At 43.9% G+C, this 17,639-nt stretch overlaps 1 protein-coding gene and 1 pseudogene across 1 annotated transcript; both read left to right on the forward strand.

Annotated features, from left to right (window-relative positions):
- The first annotated feature begins 2,575 nt into the window (after positions 1-2,575).
- Positions 2,576-4,634, forward strand: LOC125546375 (E3 ubiquitin-protein ligase XB3). The gene is made up of 2 exons (XM_048710629.2): positions 2,576-3,023; positions 3,109-4,634. The coding sequence occupies exons 1-2, from the start codon at positions 2,709-2,711 to the stop codon at positions 4,180-4,182; spliced, it is 1,389 nt and encodes a 462-aa protein (XP_048566586.1). The 5' UTR covers positions 2,576-2,708; the 3' UTR covers positions 4,183-4,634.
- A 9,115-nt stretch (positions 4,635-13,749) lies between these two features.
- On the forward strand, positions 13,750-17,322 carry LOC147982552 (protein FAR1-RELATED SEQUENCE 5-like; annotated as a pseudogene).
- The last annotated feature ends 317 nt before the right edge of the window (positions 17,323-17,639 follow it).

Genomic DNA, 17,639 nt, shown 5'->3' on the forward strand with positions numbered 1-17,639 from the left:
TGTTGACTCCGGACCAAGGTGTTTGCTACACAGTACTTGCTGCCGGAGTTTTGCTCCATGTCACGTTAAATATTAAGGCTAAAAGCAAGTAGTGGTGATTGTATTTATCAAAGAGGCCAAAGTAGGCCGGCCAGTTGAACAGATAATTTCCTACTAGTCCGTGTAAGAAAACTAATTCCCATTAGCCCGCGGATCTTGCGTAACATAAACAATGTCCTGAAATGGAAAGAGAAATCATGCCCGGATCACACCGTGAACCGTTACAGCCCCATGTTGGATGACTTTTACGGTTTAAATGGTTGCCCGAGGTTTTGCAGGTCAGCCTTGAAAATGCCCTGACATAAGTAGTACTCACTCCGTCCGGAAAATCTTGTCGCTTAAATAGATGTATCTAGCATCAAGTTAGTGCTAGATACATTCATTTAAGGGACAAGTTTAAAACAAGCTTTTTCGGGAGTGAGTACTTGAAATAACACAAGAAAGAGCTGAAGTAATGATGGCCAAATTGAAGGACAAAAGAACATATACGATGGAAGCAAGCAACGGTGTTCAGGTGCCTTTTCTCGTGGTTTCTTGAAAAAAGACACTTTTTGAGCGAAAAGGGTGTTTTGGTTGGAGAAAGGAGAGGTGCATGCATGACTGCATGTGGGTCCCAGTCATGGGTATGGCCCTTCTTCCGGGCACACTTCCGTGTCCCCAGACCCCCATAATGCTGACTTAAAATACTAGTCGTACCAGTAATCCCGGCTGCGTTCAACATGTGTGCGTGTCCATCGGAAACAAAACAAAGCACCGAGCACCAACCGAGCAAAGGGGGGGAGCATTGGTTGGTTCGGCTTGTGGCCTCGTCTGAAACGGTCGCCGACATTCCACCGTCATTTACATCTTTGTAAAAAAAATGCATTATGATTATATTTTTTGGCAAAAATGATGCAGATCTATTTAAAAAATTCACCAGGAGTACAAAGATCATCAAATATAATAACAAATATACCAAGATTCCTAGACCACTGAACGACTACTACTGCCGCCAAAACAAGCTGCCGACGTGCCGATGTTGCCGTTTCCTTACTGGAGCCGGCTTGACCTTATCGATGACAGCCGGAAAGTGTTTGCGATGGTGCTCCTAAGGACCAGTGCCCTCGAGTCGCAGTTGTCACCGTTGAACCCTTGAATAGATCTAAAGCACCTGACACCAAATCTCGCGACATGACGAGAAATCCTAACTTCACCGCCCCAAGGGGATGGCAGGAATCCATCCTGGAGCTCTGTTGATTACGTCCAGATGGATGAACTTGAGGAGGATCGGAGTTTGAAAGTCTTGAAGAAAAATCGCCACCAACCGCTCGAGCAAGGCAGCTGCAAGGACTAGAAACCCTAACCTAAACTGCTGACTGGAGCGGAGACATCGAGATTTCCCTCCCCACCACCGGTAGCTGGAGTGGCAGCTAGAGGGGAGGCGAATTCATGGGCTCGCCGGCGAAGCCTAGAGGAGAGAGATTGCCTTATGAACCAAGGGACAGGAGGGAATTTTCTTTTTGGTGAAGAGGCTTCATGGTTATTTAACAAGACAAACATCACAAACGTTTTGCAAATTATCTACTGGGCGACTGGATGGATTCGTATGTGGTTATTACTGCACCATGCGAAAGAGAGAGGACATTTTACCTTTGGGTGAAACCAGTGGAAGACAGTAGTCCCGGCTACGTTCAACCAGTTTGGATGGTGCCAATAATAAGAGTGGCGATTTACTTTTTCCCTGTTGCGTCTGTTTGGGCACTTGAGATGAGACTCAGTTTGGATAATACGTTTGCTTGAATAAATGGTTGTGTGCATCGTTTGTGCAGATACCGGGGGTATTGTTCCATTCCGAAGAACAAAAAGAAGAAGAAAAAGAAATGGTTATTTTCATCGGTACAAATGGAATAATTCCCAAAGTAACATAATTCCCTTTATCCATATATCTAGGGCCTAATGTATTTTTTGATGCAAATTTTGATCACATGTCAGAGCAATAGTATATGACGTGCAAGTTAGACAAAGCATACAATCAAAAATTTTATGTCAAAGGAGCTTCCAATAATATAATTTTCACAGTATACATCTCATATATTATTAATCTTATCAATAGTGAAATACAGTTTCGAAAAATGCATTAGGCCCTATATATGGATGGAGGAATTTTAAAAAAAATGTGTCTTTTTTCATTGATGGTGGCAAGACAAAAAATTAAAGTTAGTGGGAATCGACTACTATTCAGGTACACATAGGAGTAGAAATTACACAATCAAGGTTGTTATTTTGTTTCCAATCATAAGTACTCCATATTTACACGTTTAGTTCCTTAAAAAGAATGACACTAGTTCAGGAACCACTACCATTGAAAAGGCGATAAAATGGGAGAAATTGACGGAAAGTAAGCTGTCCATGTCATCATCATCAACAAAAACAAAACCAAACTGTAGAAAAGGCAAAGAAAAAAATATCAAGGGAGAAAAGAAAGGAAAATGGCGTCCAAGTGGGAGGGTGTGGAAGTCAAGGCAGAAAGATCCAACCGGAGCTCGTGCTCTGAGGAATAAAAAGGCCGCGCACACTCTGAATCCCGGAGCTCGACTCGTCCTCTTCTCCCCCCACTCCGTTCCGTACCACCCACCGCACCGGCACCCCCACCCACCTCTGACCTCACCGGGGCCGGTCGGCCGGAGGAGATGGGGCACGGGCTCAGCTGCAGCCGCGACGGCGACGAGCACGACTTCTTCAGCGCCGCGCAGGCCGGCGACGTAGACGCGCTCGACGGCCTCCTCGCCGCCGACCCGGCGCTCGCCCGCCGCGCCACCATCTACGACCGCCTCACCGCGCTCCACGTCGCCGCCGCCAACGGCTGCCTCCCGGCCGTCGACATGCTCCTCGCCCGCGGCGTCTGCCCGGACGTCGTCGACCGCCGCAAGCGCACCCCGCTCATGCTCGCCGCCACCCACGGCCACATCGACTGCGCGCTCGCCCTCCTCCGCGCCGGCGCCAATGTCAGTGACACCTCCAAAGCCGCAATCTTTTCCTCTCCTCCATTGATTCCGGCTTACTAACTCTCTGCATGATTCGATTGGTCAGATTCTGATGTTCGACTCGGTGAACGCGCGGACGTGCCTGCACCACGCGGCGTACTACGGCCACGCCGACTGCCTCCGGGCCATCCTCGCCGCGGCGCGGACCACGCCGGTGGCCGACTCGTGGGGCTTCGTGCGCTTCGTCAACGTCCGGGACGAGCACGGCGCCACGCCGCTGCACGTGGCGGCCAGGCAGGGCCGGCCGGAGTGCGTGCACCTGCTGCTCGAGAGCGGCGCCATCGTCTCCGCCCCCACGGGCTCCTACGGCTTCCCCGGGAGCACGGCGCTGCACCTGGCGGCGCGCGGCGGCAGCCTGGAGTGCATCCGGGAGCTGCTGGCGTGGGGCGCCGACCGCGTGCACCGGGACTCGGCGGGCCGGATCGCCTACTCGGTGGCGATGAAGCGCGGCCACGGTGCGTGCGCGGCGCTGCTGAACCCATCGGCCGCGGAGCCCATGGTGTGGCCGTCGCCGCTCAAGTTCATCGGCGAGCTGGGGGCGGACGCGAGGGCGCTCCTCGAGGCGGCCCTCGCCGAGGCCAACCGGGAGCGGGAGAAGAAGATCCTCAAGGGCACCAAGTACTCGGACTCTTCCTCGCCGGCGTCCTCCGACGCCGGCGCCGGCGACGACGACGAGGAGGTCGACGACCAGGAGGACGAGGAGGTGTGCAGCATCTGCTTCGAGCAGGCGTGCAGCATCCAGGTGGAGGACTGCGGGCACCGGATGTGCGCCGCCTGCACGCTCGCGCTCTGCTGCCACAGCAAGCCCAACCCGGCCACGCTCACTCTCCAGCCGCCGGCCTGCCCCTTCTGCCGCAGCTGCATCTCCCGCCTCGTCGTCGCCGACTCCAAGGCCAAGGCCGTCGCGGTCGCGGGCGCCGGCGACGAGGCCGACGAGAAGCCGGCGTCGCCCCGGCTGAGCCGGAGGCGCTCGCGCAGGTCCCGCGAGGGGAGCAGCAGCTTCAAGGGCCTCTCGTCGGCCATGGGGTCGCTGTCCAGCAAGATCGGCCGCGGCTCCGGTAGGCTGGCCGGCGACGGCGACGGCGCGTTCCTGGACAAGCTGGAGCACGACCTCCCTTGAGGCCTTGACGACAGCAGAAACAGAGCTGAACAGAGCAGAGCAGCCAGAACTGCCGCCATTATTTTTGAAGAACCAGATGATCGATCAGGAAGAAGATCAAACGGGTGATCATCCATGGAATCAGATCAAGGTTACATGACATCACATATATACATATGATTACTGGAGTAAAGGTAATTTATACTTGCAGATTAGGAGATTGAATTTGTACTAGTAATTCTTGCAGCACTGGCCTATTGGTTGCCATTATTTTGGCCTGCCATGCTTGGTCGTTCCATTCATCTTGTTACAGGGCAATGTGCCAAGTGGTTTGTGCCTTCCTTGGGTGTGTGTGTTTTGGGTCTCCCTTCTTGACCATGATGAATGCATCATGTGCAACTATGTATGTGTCTGTCATGTGTGTAGAGAGAGCAAGAGTCATTTGTAACAAATGAACCATTTGTTAAAGAAAAGGTATCATGTTGACGAGAGAGAGGTGAGATGGATCTGGAATTTGTCTCATGTTTGTGGATAGTTTTGCTCACCAGACTTTACTTGATGCACCTAATAACATGACTAAACATGATGACACTTGCATATTTTGCATTGCTGAATATGGTTGCTAAATGGTACCATATGATTCAGTTCAACAATGTTCTTTATGTGAACTGTGCACCTTTAATCACCAGGCTTAGGCTTAGGTGTACAGTGTACTGCTTCTATTATTAGCCTGATTTTCCTGGTGAGCCAGGAAGGAATATATACTGGCAGAACCTTGGGTGGCCCTGTGTGATCTGAGAGAATTATTAGCAGTATTGGACCACCATTAAGAAGAAGAAGGAGAAGAAGATCCCAGTTCTTGGGGCTGGTACCTACCAATCCCCATACAAAACTAAGTTTGAATTCAAATTCAAATTTCCAGGAGATGCTTGACAATTTTTCTAAAACTAAATGACCGAAGCACGGTCAATACATCAACCACATCTCGGCATGCACGCGGTCGTAGTATGGCCTGCAGAAAATTTTCAAATGTGACAATGACCAAAGGAAGCCAGGGAGGGGAAAGCCACCGGACGGACACCCAAGTTGTGTATGTTTGACCAATTATGCATTTAATTGGAGAAGAAAACATTGGAGCGTGCATTTCCACATCACAATGTTGATGGCATCATCTTGGCAAGATGCCATGGAGTGACCAAGTAGGTATCTCCTCTATGACGAGAGCGGCTAGATATTTATAACACCTATCATTGAGCTATGAACATGAGCATGAGCATCGTTGAATTGATCTATGATAAGTGTGCCTTTTTCTCGGGTGCGGTCTCCACCTGCATACTTCTAATTAGCAGTTAGCTATGACTCTAGTTACTAGGCTGCCAGGGAGAAGAAGAGCAGCAGCCGCTGAAACTGGACTTTTCGAACAATTCCGGCATTTCGCTAGAATTTTTCGGTTTGGTTCCAACATGAATCTTGTGGAGAAGAAACTCATGTTCCTAATGACGACAGGGTCATATGACATCTCACTGTCATCAAGTATGGTCTATCCCAAAATAACCGGGACCAGAAGTGAGAACAAAAGAATTGGATTAATCAAAGGGGTGGTAACCGCCATGCTTTGACCGGGCGACGAGAAGACCGTGTTCCAGGGAGTAAAACTTGCCACCAATTTTCCTTCTTGTTTACAGATCAAGAGGATGATACCGGGTGATCATTCATCGAATCAAATCAAAGTTGTATTAGGAGGTCGAATCGAACTGTAGTAATTCTGGCAATATATTCCGTATATTTTTGTCGGCTTGCCATGCCATGTTTCATCCATTTTCATCATTCATGTTTCCATAGAGTACTCCATTGGCAAATTGCAGTATGCCAAGTGGTTTGGGTGTCTTGGGTTTGGCTGAGCATGATGAAATGTATCATGTGCATGTCTGTGGAGAGCAGAGTTTTATTGTTGTTGAGTATACTGTGTACGAGTATATTTGTGTGTAGGGCCCACCTCCTATTTCCTTTGTATAGTTGAGGTTGTTGCCCACCTCTGTACTTATATATACGTGCCTGGTGCACCGATCAATATATCAAGATTGCACAGCCCATATCTTGTCATTCTACAATTGTAACAAGCGAACCATATTATTTAAAGTTATCATGTTGGTTAGGCATGTGCCATCTTTGGATTCTATCTCATGCTTATGGATGGGCTCAGCTCACTAGACTTGAACTTGATGCATGGGCATGCAGTACTGTCACGGCACCCAGCAACATGACATCGCTTGTAGAGCTGGCTAGTTTAATCGATACAGTTCGCCTGCCCTCAAATCCATTGCCCGCAGAGTTGGCTAGTTTAATTGTTTGGAGGTAAATACACCTAAAGTCATAGAACTTGCACGCGATGGTTAGTTTGGTGCACAAACTTGTAAAATACATGTTTCCGGTCATCAAACTTGTACAAGCGTTCGTATACGATCATATTTCATGTACACGGACGTATCCATGGGCTATGTGGCATTCCAGTGTGGCCAGGGCCCATTGTCATCCGCTGTAGCATGTAGATCTGCAGAGAAGCCTTTGGCTTTTTTTTATTTTCGTATTAAGCCCTTAAAAATAAAATGAAAAAACAAGCGATGTGGGGTCTTGAAGCTGCAACGTGCCCTAGTAGTCATACGTGGACAACCACCAGACTACTGATCATTCATATCTATGTAGCATGACTAATTTCTGTATCATATAAACATTGACTAAAAGTAATTTTTACAAGAAATGTAACACGGAAAAAATGAGCACCGTGGCTTGACCATGTGACCTTGTGCTCAAGGTTAACTAACATTACCACTGACAACACAACACGTCCAGATGTAAGAAAACAATTTATATTCTTGTGTTTGTGACATTCAAAAAATATTTATGTGTTACAAAAAAAGTACGCGGCATTTTAAAAAGTTTCAAAACTTGTATTTGGAAAAATGTTAATCAACACAACACGTCCATATTAACATTTTTTCAAATACAAGTTTTAAAACTTATGTGTATTGAAACATATACTCCATCTGATACATATATCTTTTGATGTTTTAAATACTTCAGTATACATCTATGTTTGGATACACATATATTTTAAATACTCTAGTATACATCTATGTTTGGAGTATTTAAAAAATATATGCTTAATACTTTTTAAGTGTATGATTGGCATTTTTTTCAAATACAAGTTTTGAAAAGTCTTGAAACTTTTTTCAACTATGTTTTTAACATTTTTGGATGGTACGAAACATTTTAAAGCTACACAAACTGTTTTATACATTGTATAGGCATTTAAAAAATGTCATGACCAGTTTTTTTGGAATGCATGAACATTTTTAAAATGCAACGTATCATTTTTAATTACACAAATGTGCTTTACAATGTTTATTTTTTTTAAATGTCACACACCTTTTTTTGTAACACATAAACATTTATTAAATATCACAAACACAATAATATAATTTTTTTTCTTACATAGAACAAGAAGGAATAACAACATGAAAAATATTTATCCCATTTGATATGTTGTGTTGTCGAAGCCTGGTGGTAATCTTAGTTAAAGTTGACCACGAGGTCACATAGTCGAGCCATGGTGCTCCCTTTTTTGGGGTTACATTTCTTGCAAAATTGATTTTTCGGCCGTGTTATATGATATAAAAACTATTCGTGCTATCTAGACATGAATGGTCATTGGTTTGGTGGTTGTTAACCCAAGCCTAGTAGGGGCACGTCCCTAGTTTGTAACCGAACCATCCCTTATTTTTCCATTTTATTTTAGGGGCTTTATACGTAAATAAAAAATCATTTTATTTTAGGGGCTTAATAAGTTAAAAAAATAGGTGCATAATACGTAAATAAAAAAAGCCTACAGATCTACCATGCGTGGTGGGCTTACAGTGAGCCCTGGCCATGCTGGCATGCCACATAGGCCATGGATATGTCTGCGTACATGAATTGTGACCGTATATGAACGTTTGTGCAAGTTTGATGACCAGAAACACGTATTTTACAACTTTGTGCACCAAACTAACCGTCACGTGCAAGTTCTATGACTCCTGGTGTATTTACCTCAATTGTTTGTGTAGGTACCTGAGTTCACTTGTACTACCTGACATGTCCTTCACACTGTGCCTCTTAATTTAATTACTGGTACTATGCTTAGCTACTGCTGCTATGTCCTCTCAGATGCTTTGTTCCTAACTAACCACACCCTCCAACCAAGACCCCGTCACTAAACTAATTGCAAATTCATACTTTGAGGACACGCCTGAGAGTTCTAAAACTAAAGTACTGAACCGCAGTTTCAACTAACCATTTTCAAATACATCAGGATAAGTACATCTCGGTGTAAGAGCGTACATATGCGCCGCGGAAATTTTCAAATGTGACAATGAGCCAAGAAAGTCAAGGAGTGAGAAGCCAATGGAGAACCACCCAAGCTGCAATACTTTTGACGTCTTAATTGTAGAAACTTTGTATATATGCATTTGCACATCACAGGGTGGTGGTATGTCTCCAAATTTTGGATGCATACGGCTAGATAATGGGGCTAAATATTCAGCACAACACGTATCGTTAGTCAATAAATGTGGAGATGATGGCCAAGTGAACCTGTGATAAGAGAGCCTTTTTACTCTGGTGGAGGCTGGCTTCTCTACTAGGCGTTGGCTGGGAGAAGAGCAGCCGATAGTAGGAAGAGACACTGGGAGAAAATCTCCCTTGTTTCAAGAAGACAGGGGTGAGGTTTCATGTCAGGTTGGACAGATAGACATACAAGTACCATCGCTTACAACACAGTACTAATAAAACACAATACTAATAAGGTTGAATATAGCAGTATCAGTTGTCTCTGTAAACTGTGGTTTAAATACTAGTGTTAGTTCATTAACATTCAAAAAATAGCTCATTAATGATGATGGGTTTGTGAATCGGGCCGTATGATGTTGACTACTCGTACGTTTTCAGATCTACTCACCATGCTGCTTTGTATCTTGTGGCTGGCGTTTTGGTTTCTTTTTGGTGGGCAACACATGCTTAATGATGGAATTATATATATATTTTTAAGTCAGCATTATTGGGTTATGGATCCTGGAAATGCCATCTTTCCCTTGCTTCTCTCCTTCTCTTTATAACGCCCAACCTAATCCCCTTTTCAGTGGAAAAGGTATCCTTTGGAATGCTAAACTTCATTTCGTGGGGGTAAGATTATATTTTCTGGTATCGCCTTGTGGCAGCCGCAATCTTCTTCGTTTTCTCATTTTTTTACGGTGGTATCCGATTCCTGTGCTGCCAGAAGTATGAACACAAAAAGGAACACCATTACTTTTTCTTTCTTTCTTCTCTAATGTGGCCATGTTCGCTTGTTAACATTTCTTATGTTATTTTAAGTTTCAGTAACTCTAAAAGTACCGCTAATATATATGTTTTGTTTTGCTTCTCTTGGTGTAGAGACACCCATGTTCAAGATTTTTGGTGTTTTTCAAGCAACAACAAATTATTGGTGTTGGGACACGGAAATGTGCTCAAGAAAGAGTAGCTATACCCATGCGTGGGACCCGTACGCACATCTCCTTTCTCCAACCAAAACTCCCTTTTCAGTTGAGAAGTATCTTTATTTTCTTTAGGACCAGTATACCATTTCTTTTGCGAAAATTATCAGATCTATTATAAAGATGCACCAGAAGTACAAAACACCTCAAACATAATAAAAATTACATCAAGGTCCATGGACCACCGACGACCTTTGCCGCCACCAGAACGAGCCACCGACGCGCCACTGTCGCCATTCCATACCAGAGCCGGCCTGACCTTGTCGTTGACAGCCGGGAAGTCTTCGTGCACGTGCCTCTAAGGACCAGCGCGCTGGAGCCGCAGTCGTCGTTGAATCCTTGAATCGATTTTAAGAACCCGACACCAAATATCGCTGTTGCGTATGATCCGAAGCACCAGAAATCCCCTCCCCGCCACCGACCACCGGAGCGACAGGCGGAGGGGAGGCAAAGCATGGGCTCGCTAGTGAAGTTCGAGGTGAGGAAGGCTTTCCCTATCTGCCTTGCATGAGGGGAAAGAAAAAGCTCGTCTCCTGTTGCTCCAAAAGAAAAGGCTAGAGTAGCTTAAATCTTTTCTCCTTTTTCAGTTTTGCTAGATGACCTGAACAGCGAACACCGTTGATTCCTCTTCCTTTGTCCTTTAATCTGGGCATCTGTACCTTATCTTAAGGTTCTCTTACACTAACAAAAAGTGTAGGTGTGTCGGTCTGAAAGCCTACCTTTGGACTCTCGTTCATCACTGGCTACTATTAGTAGGTGCATGCAGAGTACCTACCGCTCTACTCCGTAGGAAAAATAGCATTATTGAAAATATTGTCGAATATGATCCAAGAATACAACTTTTATAACATACCATTCATATTTTACAAATCAAACCAATGATCAAAGTTTAACAAAATAAAAGGAAGCCTAATAAAACCAGACGAAGACAGTACTACTGTCTGCACTGTCTCACTGACGGTGCACGCATGCATGCGGCTCCTCTTATAAACAATTCTGTTGATCGGCACCTTAATTGCCTACCTTAATCAGGCGACGCCTGCTACTTTCTCACCACTTTTGATCTCTTCTTTTTCTCTTTGTCCAAAGGAACCAGTGCTAATGGAGAGCTTTGGTACTAGTTCAACGGCGATTCTATGTGTAAGCTGTGGGGTCAGCCGACCCCACAACTTTTTTGGGAAATAGCCTAGAATTACTGTTCATTGTGAAGAAAAAATATAAAAAAATCCATATGACCCCACAGATTTATGAAGCTGGCCCCGCCAAACTAGTTGCATGTGTTTTTCATTTGCTGGCTTGCTTGTTGCCTTCACCATACATACGGACTACGGTCACCTTTTTTTACCAAAGAGAAGATTTAAGAATTATTAGTCAATCTTAACTAGTGATTAAGTTTAGAATAAGGTTCTTGTCCAACCGATTCATTACCCCGTAACCATCCGGTTAAAAACATCAATCTCAACATGCTGTGATCATCCATCACTGAACCTGCCGGCATGCATGCATGCTGCATTTCTTTCTTTCTCAATAACTATAATGAAAATGAAGATTAGCCTAGTCTTTTTTGACTTACTTCGTTGCCAGATTTCTAAGGTCTTCCTGACCATGACATGCATAGCTTAGCTCTAGCTATATGTGGCACGACGAAACAAATTACCGTATCGAGGTCAAAATCCCTTTCTATAATCAAAGCATATACTGCTCTAGTATTATTTAAGTTTATTTTCTTCTCCACATTAGCTCTGATAGATGCCCAAACTGTGCCTCCAATGTGGTGGGCTGAGATTTTTATACCTGTAGTTTTCGTGCATTTGCTCCATCGAGTCTCTAGCGCCTTTATCTATATGGCGCCTTTATATATTTGATATATAAATAGTTTCATTCATATATATATAGCTATTCTTCACCCGAGGTAATCATACAATCGTTTCATAACTAAATTATATTTGGTATATAAATAATTCCATTCATATTGATTCAGTACATAATATTTGGCATAAAAAAATAAAAAATAGGTCATAAGACCAAGAAATATATTTTTTCCACTATATTTTTACGTTCATAATTTTACGTAACGTAAAATATTTTTTACAGCTATTTAATATTTTATTACGTTCCCTTTTTACGTATGAAGTAAGAGAAAATTTACGGGAGATAAAAATACGACGCACTGATGTTAAAATAGAGGGGTGAAGAATAATTATTCCTCATTCAGGGTGACGAATAGCGCACAAACCATTCATCCTCTTGTTTTTGTACCATGATGACCAAATCGTGTTTCTTAGGCAACTTCCAACTCATCATGCTTACGGTCGATAATATATCAATCTTTATTCTACCTGGCTAGCTAGTCATGGGTGCAAGCACGGTGAAAAATCAATTTGTCACTGTTACCAGTGACAGCAGCACTGCAGCAGGTTACTAGCTATCGGACTGATCGATCGATTCTAGTAGGTCGACATGGCAACTAGTGACATCAGCAGGTTACTCATTTTTTTGGGAAATTTTACAGTGCATTATAATACACCAGAGCACATGTATTATATGGCCGATCTAACGGATGAGAATAATTGGGCCTTTTTAAGCCCAAGGGTATTTTCGACCAATTTTTTATACCTTTAATCGGCCCAATTTGGTCCAGGGGTATTATCGTCCTAAATTTTTCGATTAAATTAATTGCATTAATAAAGCACTTCATTATAGAGGTCCCATCATCGTGCGTACTCTTTTGAATTTCGGTTCGAGCGGTTCGTCCTCTCTCCTCCTCTCGAGCCCTAACCTCGGGCGCCCTCGATCGCCGCCGATCGCCTCCGGCGCCCTCGATCGCCGCCGATCGCACTCGCCGTGTCTACCCCTCCTGCTCCTACTCCCCCTCACTCCCTCCATCGCAAGTCACCCCAGTCGGGTCGCGGCGCCAGATCCTTCCCCGAGCGGACGCCACCTTCCCCGACCCGAGAGGCCACATCATCCTCATCGACGTGCATCAACTTTTTCACGCCGGATCTTCGCTGTAAGTGCCTAGCCATCTCAAATCTTTTCTGGTCCCTTCTGCATATAGAACCAATAGGGGTCGGATTTGATTCGGGTTTAGGATATGTCATGTGAGGTTTAGGGTTTATCGTTTCAGAAAGTTGTGAGGAGATTTCGGTCGGATTTGGTTAGGGTTTAGGATATGTCATCTGAGGATTAGGGTTTATATTTTCAGAAAGTTGTGATGAGATTAGGATTGAAAGGAAGTGTAAGTCGGATGTAGCTACGAGATATTGAAGGACTTAGTTAGGATTATGTGGCATGAGAAAGTTGTCAGCAGATTTGGATTCAAAGAAAGTTATTTTGGATTCACTTAGGAGATACTTTTGAATTGAGTTTCGAGATATTTTGGATTTAGTTAGGAGATAATTATTTTGTATGGAGTTTGGACTTATTTTGGATTTATTTAGGAGATAATTTGGGTTTAGTTAGGACATACTTTTGGATTTTGTTACGAGATAATTTGGATTTAGGTAGGATATAATTTTGAATGGAGTTTGGAGATAATTGATCTATCAGGGTGGATCTATCAAGGCATTTAAAGGACTCGTGGACTTTGTATTTAGTTAGCAGATCATCAGTTAGAGCTAGTACAACCAATTACAAATTTCTGGATTTAGTCAGGGCATATTTACTTACAGGTTTTGAAGGACTGAGTTAGGTACATGAATCCGATATGAAAAATTAAATCAATTATTTAAGCAGAGTAGTGCATAATTTCGGTAACGTATGCTATCCATCCGTAACATTGACTATCTGTTTCCGCTGGCAGCATAACGACATGGATGATAAAGGCAACGATGGCAAAATCTTGGGTGATACAGGCAAGGACGACAAGGACATGGGTCATAGAGGCAACAAAGGCAAAGGCATGGACCCCAAAGGAATGGATGGTATGTGCATGGATGATAAGGATAATGAGGATGCAGGCAAGGATGGCATAGACATGGATGATGTACACATACAAGGTAAAGGAATTGATAATAAAGGCATGGCTGGTTCAGACCTGAATGAGTGTATGGAATACTTAGAGATTGTGAAGAAGACGTTCAGGACTGAGGAAGAAGCCTACATGTTCTACATAGGCTATGCGAGAAAAAAAGGATTTGGTGTTAGAAAGGATGATCTGAAGTACAGGGGTCCGGGTCCAAAACAAAATGCATACAGAAGGACATACAAGTGCTGCAAACAAGGATGGCGGGCCCTTAAGCACTTTAACAGAACTGAAAGAAAAAGAACACCGAGGGGTCTTTCTCAGTGTGGGTGTCCCGCTCTTTTTCAGGTTGAGCTACAAGATACCAGTGGCCTCTGGTTCGTCAAGAATTTTGTGGACAAGCATAACCATCTGTTTGTCCCCGCTGACCTGACTCCGTACTTGTCGGCTCATCGTAGAATGACTGACGCACAAAAGGCCGATGTCATCGAGTATGCTGTCGGTGGACTTCGAACACATCAGATTATGAATGTAATGGAGAAGAATGCTGGAGGTCCCGACAAGCTTGGATTTATAGATCGAGATCTATACAACCATGTTTCAGTCCAGAAGAAGCGCAAGATAGAAGGCAATGACGCTAGATATTTGCTCACCTATATGATTGCACAGAAAAAAGCAGACCCGGAATTCTTTTTCAAATACACAAAAGACAGCGAAGGCCATTTGAGGAACATATTCTGGGCTGACTCACAATCCCGCATTGACTATGTTGCCTTTGGTGGTGTCGTGGTGTTCGACAGTACATATCAGTCTAACAAGTACATGCTTCCGTTTGTTCCATTTGTTGGTCTGAACCATCACCGCAGCACAGTTTTGTTTGGGGTCGGTCTAGTGTCAGACGAGACAGTTGCATCATACCAGTGGCTTCTTCATGTATTTTTGGAGGCAATGTCCCAGACGGCACCAATTTCAGCAATCACCGACGGGGACGGTGCAATGGCTAAAGCAATAGCTACTGTCTAGACCGGAACAGATCATCGTTTGTGCACGTGGCATATCGAGGAGAATATGGTGATGCACCTCCGCAAGGAAAAGCTGGAGCAATTTAGGGAATTCATTTACCGTCGTTGGGATGTTGATGAGTTTGAGAAAAGATGGGAGGCTTATAAGGTTTGGTTCAAAATAAAACCAACGGGCAAGAGGTCGTCATGGGTTAACAGGATGTACGAGCTGCGACACAAATGGGCTGCTGCGTACACAAAGGGTAGATATTTCCTAGGCATGATGAGTAATCAGAGGATTGAGTCTCTCAACTCAAGGCTTCATGTGCACCTGAACAGGAAGATGCAGCTTGTTGATTTGTTGCAGCATGTTGAGCACTGTGTATCCATAATGCGTAAGACTGAAGCAGCATTAGACGCAGTAGCAACACATACGATACCCTTCACTAAGCTGAATGCACACCCTCTGGAGATTGCTGCCTCTTATATTTATACAACTGTGATGTTTCCAAAGGTAAAGCGTCAGATTGTCGAAGGGACACATTGGCAGGTCACGGACCGGGTAGCATGTGATGGTTTGGTCATGTTTGGAGTTTTGCGCAAAGCCCCATATGATAAAGTCCCATATGGCAGGGATGCTAGAGAATTGCAAGGTAAGGAAGGTAAGTATGCTAAGGACTTGCATGCAAAAAAATTGGATGCTGAGGATCCCAATGACTTGGAAGGTAAGGATGCTGAGGACTTGCATGCAAAAAACTTGGACGCTAAGGATCCCAATGACTTGGAAGGTAAGGATGCTGAGGACTTGCATGCAAAAAACTTGGATGCCGAGGATCCCAATGACTTGGAAGGCAATGATGGTGTGGACTTGCATGCCAAAAACCTGGATGCTAAGGATCCCAATCACTTGGAAGGTAAGGACACTGAGGAGTTGGAGGCAAAAAAGTTGGATGCACAAGGCATGGATGCTAAGCCTGTGGATTTTATATATCACGTGACTTCTCTATTTACAGGTGCAAGACTGGATGATGCAGCTTGTAAATGTAAAAAGTTGGAAACTCAGGATTACCCATGCGCACATATATTCCGCGTTCTGGATCATCTTGGTGTACGCACATTTCCAAAAAAAATTGTCAAGAAAAGATGGACAATGCAGGCCAAGCCAGCGTTCCCTTCTTCGAGGACTGCGAATACTCATGTATGGTCTGATCACATGAATAAGTATCATCAACTACGCAACATGGCTAGTGACGCTTTATTCACAGCCGCAGCTAGCGATTCACAGTCAGAATAGGTGATGGAGTTCCTCCGGAGTATATTGGTTGATGGAGAAAAAACTGATTTGGATGAAGGCCATAAATCGTTTGTTCCTTTGCCGGCATACTTCTCTGCTGCTCGCGAATGCTGCACTGATGACGTGGAAAATCCAATCAAAATAGTTCCAAAAGGGAGACCAACTACCGAAGAATCGAACAAGAGGATTAAATCCAGGCGCGAGCGGATGAGAGGGAAAAAAAAGCAACGAAGTTAGTGCACATGTTTATCTCATTGTTCATTTCCATACACGCTTACAATGTTAATATGTTCTCTCTTTTTCTTCAATTTACTCAGGAACAAATCGGGGAAATCAAAGGTCACAAGGAGGAAGAAGCGAAAAGACAAAGACTCAGAGACAGAAGAAGACACAGATTCGGATATAGAAGAAGAGGAAGATTCAAAAAAGCAACAAAGTTAGTGCACATGTTTATCTCATTGTTCATTTCCATACATGCTTACAGTGTTAATATGTTCTCCCGGAGAATGTTCACATGTTTTTATTCAATTTACGCAGGAAAAAATCAGGGAAATCAAATAGCACAAGGAGGAAGAAGCAAAAAGAAGAGACAGAGTCAGATACAGAAGAAGAGACAGAGGCAGATACAGAAGAAGAGACAGAGGCAGATACAGAAGAAGAGGAAGATTCAGGTACAGAAGAGGAAGATTCAGGTACAGAAGAAGAGGAAGATTCAGATGCAGAAGAAGAGGGAGATTCAGATGAGGAAGAAGAGGAAGATTCAGATGCAGCAGATGGTGGGCTGAGGAGGGCTAGAAAGAGACCATTGGAGGTTGCAGAAGAGGATTATGCAAAACCAAACAAGTGGGCATTAGCACAATTGTGCGTACTTAAACATGTTTTCGAATGCTGGCTGCAGATTCATCTATTTCATTTTTTGCAGGAAACGCAAGGGCGCTCCAAATGGCAATGCTGGGAGGACGAAAAAGAACGATGACAAGGGTGCACGAGGAAAACCAGTGAAGTTAGTGTCTGTACTTACATGTCCGCTCTAGAAGTCGGGTATTTGCTAGTACTGTGTTGACGTTTCTTAACTTTTCCAGGAAAGACTCTAGTAAGGGCGGTAAAGAACAGGCCAAAGGGGTGATGAAGACAAAAAGGCCTGATAGGAATGTACCACAGGCTGAGCGAATAAGAGCTGTCAAGTTAGCTTCTGTAGCTATGAAGAGAAAATCAGTGAAGTTAGTGTTTTTTCTGTTATAGTGTACTATACATGCTCAAATCTTCTTTGCTATCCTATTAACAAACGTTGTTTCATGCAGGAAAGCTAAAGTGAAGTCGAGACAGGATGTTTAGATGCACAGGGTCAAGCAGAGAAAACAAAAGGATTTCAGGGGTCGAAAAATTGAGAACAAACTAAAGTAGACAGTTTTCCATGCCGTGATCCACCTTGTTTCTCATGTATTAGACCTATTTGATGGACTGCCACTATTTTTCTGAATTCCTCTTTTGATTGGTACACCCTCATTTTATTATGGACGGGTCGACATGGTAGGCTAGTTATGATTTATCAACATCGATGAAACAATGCATTTTTAGTGCAGTTGGTTTTCTATTTTTTTTCATTTTTTACATAATATATTGCTGAAATTTGTTCAAAGTGTAGTCAAATT

Source organism: Triticum urartu, chromosome 3A (genome assembly GCF_056163025.1).
Source record: "Triticum urartu cultivar PI428250 chromosome 3A, HENAU_Tu73, whole genome shotgun sequence".
NCBI classification, from domain to species: domain Eukaryota; kingdom Viridiplantae; phylum Streptophyta; class Magnoliopsida; order Poales; family Poaceae; genus Triticum; species Triticum urartu.

Coding starts and splice junctions, on each gene's coding strand:
- LOC125546375 (XM_048710629.2), top strand. CDS start 2,709: ATGGGGCACGGGCTCAGCTGCAGCCGCGACGGCGACGAGCACGACTTC. Junction 3,024..3,108: donor TCCTCCGCGCCGGCGCCAAT/GTCAGTGACACC, acceptor TCGATTGGTCAG/ATTCTGATGTTCGACTCGGT.